Genomic DNA, 10,908 nt, shown 5'->3' on the forward strand with positions numbered 1-10,908 from the left:
CCAGTTAAGCAAACAGCCTAAAGAAGTGCAAGCAGCGACGTTAGTTGTAACGATTGGAGAAGACGGCAGGAAAACTTATAGCACTTTCAAATTCGACGGGGTAGAGGACAAGAACGACGTCGACATTTTGCTTGAAAAGTTTGAGGAATTCTACAAACCATCGACGAACCTGACATTCCATGAGTTCCGCTTCGGATCAAGAGACCAAAAACAAGGGGAACCTTTTAACGACTGGCTGACAGACCTAAAGCTACTAGCAAAAAACTGCGAGTTCGGAGACTTGGAATACCGCTTGCTCCGCAGCCGGATTAGCCTGGGAGTTCAAGACAAAGGCTTACAGCAAAAGCTTATTGCCGAAAACCCGTCGTATGAGAAGACAGTTACAATATGCCGAGCCCACGAACAAGGAAAGGAGCAGTTTAAGGAAATCAGTGACGGCACCGAAACAGCAGGCGACGCAGTAGTTCATGCGGTCGGGCCGCGAAAACGGCCTTGCAGTCGTTGTGGTTATCTCACTCACCGTGGCGTGATGTGCCCGGCTCAAGGGAAGGTGTGCACGAATTGCGGTGGGCGTAATCACTTCGCTCAAGCATGCAAAGCACTGGCGCCCCGTCAGGACAGAGGTACGAAAAAAGAACTGCGCCAACTGCAAGACGACGATGACAGTGATTTCATTTTGCAAACTTTGACCGTCGGTGCCCTAGCCTCAGACCATTGGAGCGCGACAGTTTACATCGAAGGACGCCCATACACGTGCAAGCTGGACACAGGAGCTAACTGCTGTGTAATTTCAAGCAAGGATGTCGACAAACTGCCGAGGAAACCGCACCAAGAATGTCGCGTAACGTTAACAGCGTTCTTCGGCCATAAAACTTTGGCCAAAACAAAAATTAGGCTGCATTTGCGCGCAAACGACAAAGTGCACGAAGAGACGTTTTTCGTGGTCGACCAACACGTGCCCGTGACTCTCAGTGGATCAGTTGCTGAACGACTCGGTTTTATTTGTCGCGTGCAAAATGTGCATGCCGACCCGTTGCACCCAGCAGCGCAATCGTTTGAAGATGTTTTCAGTGGACTGGGGCAGTTAAAAGGCATTGAGTACGCGATGAAGCTAAAGCCCGGATCCGTGGGAGTTGTCGTGCCGGCGAGGAGAGTTCCGGTGGCCCTCCGAGAAAAAGTCAAAGAGGAGCTCCAGCGCATGGAAGAACAAGGAGTCATATCCAAGGTAAATGAGCCAACAGAATGGTCCAGTCATATGGTCACGGTGCTTAAGAAAGAAAAAGTGCGCATCTGCCTAGACCCCACAGCACTAAACAAAGCTTTGCTACGAGAGAACCACCCCATGCCGACCCTTGAAGATGTTGTGCCTAGACTTGCCGGAGCAAAGTTCTTTACAACTCTAGACGCAGCGTCAGGATTCTGGCAAATCAAACTAACCGACGCAAGTTCGAAGCTGTGCACAATGAGCACACCTTACGGACGATATCGCTTCCTGCGTATGCCTTTCGGAATTGCCTCAGCCCCGGAAGTGTTTCAGGCAGCGATGCACCGCGTGCTAGAAGGTTTGACAAACGTTGCAGTAGTAATGGATGACATCCTATTATGGGGCAAGTCAAAAGAAGAGCACGACTACCACTTACAGCTTCTTTTAACGCGCTGTCGCGAACATAACTTGAAACTGAACTCGAAGAAATGTTCATTTTTCCAGACTGAGGTACGCTACCTGGGACACGTGCTCACTGTGGACTGCCTGCGAGTAGATCCACAACGCGTGCAAGATATTCTGGAAATGCCAGCACCAAAGAATAGTAAGGAACTGCAAGTTTTTTTGGGCACAATAAATTTTGTGCAACGTTTCATCCCTAACATGTCTGTAGTGACCTCCCCTCTTCGGTCTTTGCTGCACAAAGAAATTGCATGGGTATGGACGGAAAAGCACCAAGAAAGCTTCGAAAAGTTGCGCCAGGCCCTGATAACAGCCCCGATCCTTCGTTATTTTGACCCCAAGAAAGCAGTTGCCTTATCAGTTGATGCAAGTCAGTTCGGGGTAGGCGCCGTCCTGATGCAAGAAGCGCACCCCGTTGCGTTTTCCTCACGGTCACTCACAGATTCCCAGCAAAGATATGCTCAGATAGAAAAGGAAACTCTCGCGATAGTGCACGGCTGCACAAAGTTTCATGATTATCTATTTGGACAGCATGCAGTGACAGTTGAGACAGACCATCGGCCACTGGAGGCCATATTCAGTAAACCACTACACCAGTGCCCGCTACGCTTGCAACGCATGCGACTGACGTTGCAACGTTACCCCATCATCGTGACTTATAAACCTGGAAAAGAACTGTTCCTAGCAGATGCTTTATCCCGTTTTCCCAGTAAGGCATGCATGGAAGAACACGAGCAATTTCAAGTCAATGTTCTTGATTGCGTTTCAGCCTCCGAGCACTGTTTGAAAGACCTGCTTGCAGCAACCGGTGACGACACCAACCTGACAAAGCTGCGGGAATATGCAGAGACAGATTGCCCTCTTCATAAGCTCGACGTCCCAGAGCAACTTCGGACCTACTGGGGGTACCGCGACGAGATACACGCGCAGGATGGCCTCGTGTTTCGCAGCAACAAGGTAATCATACCGGAGTCAAAAAGAAACGACATGATCCGCCTCCTTCACGCGGCACACGCTGGAGCGGATAAAATGAAGGCAAGGGCTAGGAACGTAATGTTCTGGCCGAACATGGCAAGCGACATTGATCAATTCTGCAAAGCCTGCAAGGTGTGTCTCAAAAATCAGCCGCGAAACGCCAAAATGCCCCTTTTAAGTCACGACGTTCCCACCCTACCCTGGCAAGTTGTTGGCATTGACTTGTTCTTTTACGAAGGTCGCGAATTTGCCCTTATCGTCGACTTTTACTCGTTTTTTTTTCGAACTGCGGGAACTTCGCACCACCACAGCAACCTCGCTGATCTCCTGGTGCTCTGACATTTTCTCTGTTCATGGCTTGCCTGTGAAGTTATGCAGTGATAATGGACCGCCCTTTAACAGCCGTGAGTTTAAAGATTTTTGATCAGCCTAGGTATCGCCCAAGTCACGTCAAGCCCCTACCACCCGCGGTCTAACGGCATGATGGAAAGAGCGGTGCAGGAAGCCAAGAAGCTTCTAAAAAAATGTTCCCTTAAAACGCCTGCATTTCAGATGGCTTTGCTGGAATGGCGCAATACACCGCGTGATGATCTGCTACAGTCCCCTGTGCAGAGGCTGATGGGACGCCAAACACGGACTCCTCTCCCGGTGCCTACAAGCCATTTGGAGCCACAAGCTATACCCAGCAACGTGGTCCACAGTCGGCTTCGTGAGATACGCCAACGCCAAAAGACGTACTACAACTGTGGCAGCAGGTACCTGCCACCTGCGACGCCAGGCCAGCAGGTCACCGTGTATGACACAATCAACCGGACCTGGTCTCCAGCTGTCGTCCTCAGGCCAGCTAACGAACCTCGCTCGGTGATCCTCAAAACGGAAGACGGCAGGGAAATTCGACGCACACGAGAACATCTACGACTGATTGGTCCGCAACAGGAAACCAGTTCCGCCCCTCAAGAAGACCCTTGCACAGAGCCCGGCCAAGAGCTACGTCGAAGCACAAGGTTGCGACGTGAACCTTGTCGGTACCCTCTACCGGAGCGACGCTGAACACGGTTTGCTCGAAGAAGGGAAGAAGTAGCAGAGCCGAGCAAGTCTGACGTCACTCGCTGCAGCGTAATCTGCGCATGACTGAGTACGTCAGCGCACTGTATATATATGCCATCTTATCGGGAATAAACGTTGTTCATCACCCGATGCCGGCCCGTGTACAGTCGAGTGATTTTCTTGAAATAAGCATGCTATGCTCGGACTCACTTGTCACTCAGACGGGTACCACAAACTAAACCTGCTGCTGCGTCGCCCCACAGAGTATATTAAGACGAGAGAGTCGAGTGATTTTCTTGAAATTAGCGTGCTATGTCAGATTCACTTGTCACTCAGAAGGGTACCACAGACTAAATCTCCCTCTGCGTGGCCCCAGCTAGCATAAGAATAGGAGAGAGTCGAGTGATTTTCTTGAAATAAGCGTGCTATGCTCAGATTCACTTGTCATTTAGAAGGGTACCAAAGACTAAATCTCCCTCTGCGTGGCCCCAGCGAGCATAAGAAGACGAGAGATTCAAGTGATCTTCTTGAAATAAGCATGCTATGCTCAGATTCACTTGTCACTCAGAAGGGTACCACAGACTAAATCTGCCGCTGTGTGGCCCCAGCGAGCATAAGAAGAGGAGAGAGTCGAGTGATTTTCTTGAAATAAGCATGCCATGCTCAGATTCACTTGTCACTCAGAAGGGTACCACAGACTAAATCTGCCGCTGCGTGGCCCCAGCGAGCATAAGAGGAGAGAGTCAAGTGATTTTCTTGAAATAAGCGTGCTATGCTCACATTCACTTGTCACGCAGAAGGGTACCACAGACTAAATCTGCCGCTGCGTCGCCCCACAGACGATATTATTACGAGAGAGTCGAGTGATTTTCTTGAAATTAATGTGCTATGCTCAGATTCACTTGTCACTCCGAAGGGTACCACAGAATAAATCTGCCGCTGCGTGGCCCCAGCGAGCATAAGAAGAGGAGAGAGTCGAGTGATTTTCTTGAAATAAGCATGCTATGCTCAGATTCACTTGTCGCTCAGAAGGGTACCACAGACTAAATCTGCCGCTGCGTGGCCCCAGCGAGCATAAGAGGAGAGAGTCGAGTGATTTTCTTGAAATAAGCGTGCTATGCTCACATTCACTTGTCACTCAGAAGGGTACCACAGACTAAATCTGCCGCTGCGTCGCCCCACAGAGGATATTATGACGAGAGAGTCGAGTGATTTTCTTGAAATTAGTGTGCTATGCTCAGATTCGCTTGTCACTCAGAAGGGTACCAAAGACTAAACCGCCGCTGCGTGGCCCCAGGAAGCATAAGAAGACGAGAGAGTCAAGTGATTTTCTTGAAATAAGCGTGCTATGCTCAGATTCACTTGTCACTCAGAAGGGTACCACACACTAAATCTCCCTCTGCATGGCCCCAGCGAGCATAAGAAGACGAGAGAGTCGAATGATTTCATTGAAAGCAGCGTGCTATACTTAGATTCACTTGTCACTCAGAGGGGTACCACAGACTAAACCTGCCGTTGCGTGGCCCCAGCGAGCATAAGAAGAGGAGAGAGTCGAGTGATTTTCTTGAAATAAGCGTGCTATGCTCACATTCACTTGTCACTCAGAAGGGTACCACAGACTAAATCTGCCGCTGCGTCGCCCCACAGACGATATTATGACGAGAGAGTCGAGTGATTTTCTTGAAATTAGTGTGCTATGCTCAGATTCACTAGTCACTCAGAAGGGTACCACAGACTAAATATGCCACTGCGTGGCCCCAGCGAGCATAAGAAGACGACAGAATCGAGTTATTTCATTGAAAGCAGCGTGCTATGCTCAGATTCACTTGTCACTCAGAAGGGTACCACACACTAAATCTCCCTCTGCATGGCCCCAGCGAGCATAAGAAGACGAGAGAGTCGAATTATTTCATTGAAAGCAGCGTGCTATACTTAGATTCACTTGTCACTCAGAGGGGTACCACAGACCAAACCTGCCGCTGCGTGGCCCCAGCGAGCATAAGAAGAGGAGAGAGTCGAGTGATTTTCTTGAAATAAGCGTGCTATGCTCACATTCACTTGTCACTCAGAAGGGTACCACAGACTAAATCTGCCGCTGCGTCGCCCCACAGACGATATTATGACGAGAGAGTCGAGTGATTTTCTTGAAATTAGTGTGCTATGCTCAGATTCACTTGTCACTCAGAAGGGTACCACAGACTAAATCTGCCGCTGTGTGGCCCCAGCGAGCATAAGAAGAGGAGAGAGTCGAGTGATTTTCTTGAAATAAGCATGCCATGCTCAGATTCACTTGTCACTCAGAAGGGTACCACAGACTAAATCTGCCGCTGCGTGGCCCCAGCGAGCATAAGAGGAGAGAGTCAAGTGATTTTCTTGAAATAAGCGTGCTATGCTCACATTCACTTGTCACTCAGAAGGGTACCACAGACTAAATCTGCCGCTGCGTCGCCCCACAGACGATATTATTACGAGAGAGTCGAGTGATTTTCTTGAAATTAATGTGCTATGCTCAGATTCACTTGTCACTCCGAAGGGTACCACAGAATAAATCTGCCGCTGCGTGGCCCCAGCGAGCATAAGAAGAGGAGAGAGTCGAGTGATTTTCTTGAAATAAGCATGCTATGCTCAGATTCACTTGTCACTCAGAAGGGTACCACAGACTAAATCTGCCGCTGCGTGGCCCCAGCGAGCATAAGAGGAGAGAGTCGAGTGATTTTCTTGAAATAAGCGTGCTATGCTCACATTCACTTGTCACTCAGAAGGGTACCACAGACTAAATCTGCCGCTGCGTGGCCCCAGCGAGCATAAGAGGAGAGAGTCAAGTGATTTTCTTGAAATAAGCGTGCTATGCTCACATTCACTTGTCACTCAGAAGGGTACCACAGACTAAATCTGCCGCTGCGTCGCCCCACAGACGATATTATTACGAGAGAGTCGAGTGATTTTCTTGAAATTAGTGTGCTATGCTCAGATTCACTTGTCACTCCGAAGGGTACCACAGAATAAATCTGCCGCTGCGTGGCCCCAGCGAGCATAAGAAGAGGAGAGAGTCGAGTGATTTTCTTGAAATAAGCATGCTATGCTCAGATTCACTTGTCACTCAGAAGGGTACCACAGACTAAATCTGCCGCTGCGTGGCCCCAGCGAGCATAAGAGGAGAGAGTCGAGTGATTTTCTTGAAATAAGCGTGCTATGCTCACATTCACTTGTCACTCAGAAGGGTACCACAGACTAAATCTGCCGCTGCGTCGCCCCACAGAGGATATTATGACGAGAGAGTCGAGTGATTTTCTTGAAATTAGTGTGCTATGCTCAGATTCGCTTGTCACTCAGAAGGGTACCAAAGACTAAACCGCCGCTGCGTGGCCCCAGGAAGCATAAGAAGACGAGAGAGTCAAGTGATTTTCTTGAAATAAGCGTGCTATGCTCAGATTCACTTGTCACTCAGAAGGGTACCACACACTAAATCTCCCTCTGCATGGCCCCAGCGAGCATAAGAAGACGAGAGAGTCGAATTATTTCATTGAAAGCAGCGTGCTATGCTCAGATTCACTTGTCACTCATAAGGGTACCACACACTAAATCTCCCTCTGCATGGCCCCAGCGAGCATAAGAAGACGAGAGAGTCGAATTATTTCATTGAAAGCAGCGTGCTATACTTAGATTCACTTGTCACTCAGAGGGGTACCACAGACCAAACCTGCCGCTGCGTGGCCCCAGCGAGCATAAGAAGAGGAGAGAGTCGAGTGATTTTCTTGAAATAAGCGTGCTATGCTCACATTCACTTGTCACTCAGAAGGGTACCACAGACTAAATCTGCCGCTGCGTCGCCCCACAGACGATATTATGACGAGAGAGTCGAGTGATTTTCTTGAAATTAGTGTGCTATGCTCAGATTCACTTGTTACTCAGAAGGGTACCACAGACTAGATATGCCGCTGCGTGGCTCCAGCGAGCATAAGAAGACGAGAGAGTCCAGTTATTTCATTGATAGCAGCGTGCTATGCTCATATTCACTTCTCACTCAGAAGGGTACCACAGACTAAATCTGCCGCTGCGTCGCCCCACAGAGGATATTATGACGAGAGAGTCGAGTGATTGTCTTGAATTAAGCGTGGTATGCTCAGATTCACTTGTCACTCAGAAGTGTACCACAGACTAAATCTGCCGCTGCGTGGCCCCAGCGAGCTTAAGAAGAGGAGAGAGTCGAGTGATTTTCTTGAAATAAGCGTGCTATGCTCACATTCACTTGTCACTCAGAAGGGTACCACAGAGTATATCTCCCTCTGCGTGGCCCTAGCGAGCATAAGAAGACGAGAGAGTCGAGTGATTTTCTTGAAATAAGCGTGCTATGCTCAGATTCACATGTCACCCAGACGGGTACCACAGACTAAACCTGCCACTGCGTGGCACCACAGAGGATATTAGGACGATAGAGATGAGTGATTTTCATGAAATAAGCGTGCTATGCTCAGATTCACTTGTCACTCAGAAGGGTACCACAGAAAAAATCAGCCGCTGCGTGGCCCCAGCGAGCATAAGAAGAGGAGAGAGTCGAGTGATTTTCTTGAAATAAGCATGCCATGCTCAGATTCACTTGTCACTCAGAAGGGTACCACAGACTAAATCTGCCGCTGCGTCGCCCCACAGAGGATATTATGACGAGAGAGTCGAGTGATTTTCTTGAAATTAGTGTGCTATGCTCAGATTCGATTGTCACTCAGAAGGGTACCAAAGACTAAACCGCCGCTGCGTGGCCCCAGGAAGCATAAGAAGACGAGAGAGTGAAGTGATTTTCTTGAAATAAGCGTGCTGTGCTCAGATTCACTTGTCACTCAGAAGGGTACCACAAACTAAATCTCCCTCTGCATGGCCCCAGCGAGCATAAGAAGACGAGAGAGTCGAATGATTTCATTGAAAGCAGTGTGCTATACTTAGATTCACTTGTCACTCAGAGGGGTACCACAGACTAAACCTGCCGTTGCGTGGCCCCAGCGAGCATAAGAACAGGAGAGAGTCGAGTGATTTTCTTGAAATAAGCGTGCTATGCTCACATTCACTTGTCACTCAGAAGGGTACCACAGACTAAATCTGCCGCTGCGTCGCCCCACAGACGATATTATGACGAGAGAGTCGAGTGATTTTCTTGAAATTAGTGTGCTATGCTCAGATTCACTTGTCACTCAGAAGGGTACCACAGACTAAATCTGCCGCTGCGTCGCCCCACAGACGATATTATGACGAGAGAGTCGAGTGATTTTCTTGAAATTAATGTGCTAGGCTCAGATTCACTTGTCACTCCGAAGGGTACCACAGACTAAATCTGCCGCTGCGTCGCCCCACAGAGGATATTATGACGAGAGAGTCGAGTGATTTTCTTGAAATTAGTGTGCTATGCTCAGATTCGCTTGTCACTCAGAAGGGTACCAAAGACTAAACCGCCGCTGCGTGGCCCCAGGAAGCATAAGAAGACGACAGAGTCGAGTTATTTCATTGAAAGCAGCGTGCTATGCTCAAATTCACTTGTCACTCAGAAGGGTACCACACACTAAATCTCCCTCTGCATGGCCCCAGCGAGCATAAGAAGACGAGAGAGTCGAATGATTTCATTGAAAGCAGCGTGCTATACTTAGATTCACTTGTCACTCAGAGGGGTACCACAGACCAAACCTGCCGCTGCGTGGCCCCAGCTAGCATAAGAATAGGAGAGAGTCGAGTGATTTTCTTGAAATAAGCGTGCTATGCTCAGATTCACTTGTCATTTAGAAGGGTAGCAAAGACTAAATCTCCCTCTGCGTGGCCCCAGCGAGCATAAGAAGACGAGAGATTCAAGTGATCTTCTAGAAATAAGCATGCTATGCTCAGATTCACTTGTCACTCAGAAGGGTACCACAGACTAAATCTGCCGCTGTGTGGCCCCAGCGAGCATAAGAACAGGAGAGAGTCGAGTGATTTTCTTGAAATAAGCATGCCATGCTCAGATTCACTTGTCACTCAGAAGGGTACCACAGATTAAATCTGCCGCTGCGTGGCCCCAGCGAGCATAAAAGGAGAGAGTCAAGTGATTTTCTTGAAATAAGCGTGCTATGCTCACATTCACTTGTCACTCAGAAGGGTACCACAGACTAAATCTGCCGCTGCGTCGCCCCACAGACGATATTATGACGAGAGAGTCGAGTGATTTTCTTGAAATTAATGTGCTAGGCTCAGATTCACTTGTCACTCCGAAGGGTACCACAGAATAAATCTGCCGCTGCGTGGCCCCAGCGAGCATAAGAAGAGGAGAGAGTCAAGTGATTTTCTTGAAATAAGCGTGCTATGCTCAGATTCACTTGTCACTCAGAAGGGTACCACACACTAAATCTCCCTCTGCATGGCCCCAGCGAGCATAAGAAGACGAGAGAGTCGAATGATTTCATTGAAAGCAGCGTGCTATACTTAGATTCACTTGTCACTCAGAGGGGTACCACAGACTAAACCTGCCGTTGCGTGGCCCCAGCGAGCATAAGAAGAGGAGAGAGTCGAGTGATTTTCTTGAAATAAGCGTGCTATGCTCACATTCACTTGTCACTCAGAAGGGTACCACAGACTAAATCTGCCGTTGCGTCGCCCCACAGACGATATTATGACGAGAGAGTCGAGTGATTTTCTTGAAATTAGTGTGCTATGCTCAGATTCACTTGTCACTCAGAAGGGTACCACAGACTAAATATGCCACTGCGTGGCCCCAGCGAGCATAAAAAGACGACAGAGTCGAGTTATTTCATTGAAAGCAGCGTGCTATGCTCAGATTCACTTGTCACTCAGAAGGGTACCACACACTAAATCTCCCTCTGCATGGCCCCAGCGAGCATAAGAAGACGAGAGAGTCGAATGATTTCATTGAAAGCAGCGTGCTATAATTAGATTCACTTGTCACTCAGAGGGGTACCACAGACCAAACCTGCCGCTGCGTGGCCCCAGCGAGCATAAGAAGAGGAGAAGGTCGAGTGATTTTCTTGAAATAAGCGTGCTATGCTCACATTCACTTGTCACTCAGAAGGGTACCACAGACTAAATCTGCCGCTGCGTCGCCCCACAGACGATATTATGACGAGAGAGTCGAGTGATTTTCTTGAAATTAGTGTGCTATGCTCAGATTCACTTGTTACTCAGAAGGGTACCACAGACTAGATATGCCGCTGCGTGGCCCCAGCGAGCATAAGAAGACGAGAGAGTCC

At 48.8% G+C, this 10,908-nt stretch overlaps 1 protein-coding gene across 1 annotated transcript; it reads left to right on the forward strand.

Moving 5' to 3' along the window:
* Nucleotides 1–319: 319 nt before the first annotated feature.
* On the forward strand, nt 320–3,789 carry LOC149338078 (uncharacterized). The gene is made up of 4 exons (XM_089550263.1): nt 320–1,225; nt 1,709–1,808; nt 2,436–2,623; nt 3,242–3,789. Exons 1-4 carry the CDS (start codon nt 530–532, stop codon nt 3,689–3,691), a joined length of 1,434 nt encoding a protein of 477 aa, XP_089406389.1. The 5' UTR covers nt 320–529; the 3' UTR covers nt 3,692–3,789.
* The last annotated feature ends 7,119 nt before the right edge of the window (nt 3,790–10,908 follow it).

Source organism: Amblyomma mixtum, chromosome 6 (assembly GCF_055824585.1).
Source record: "Amblyomma mixtum isolate Tamu chromosome 6, ASM5582458v1, whole genome shotgun sequence".
In the NCBI taxonomy this organism is placed as follows: Eukaryota; Metazoa; Arthropoda; class Arachnida; order Ixodida; family Ixodidae; genus Amblyomma; species Amblyomma mixtum.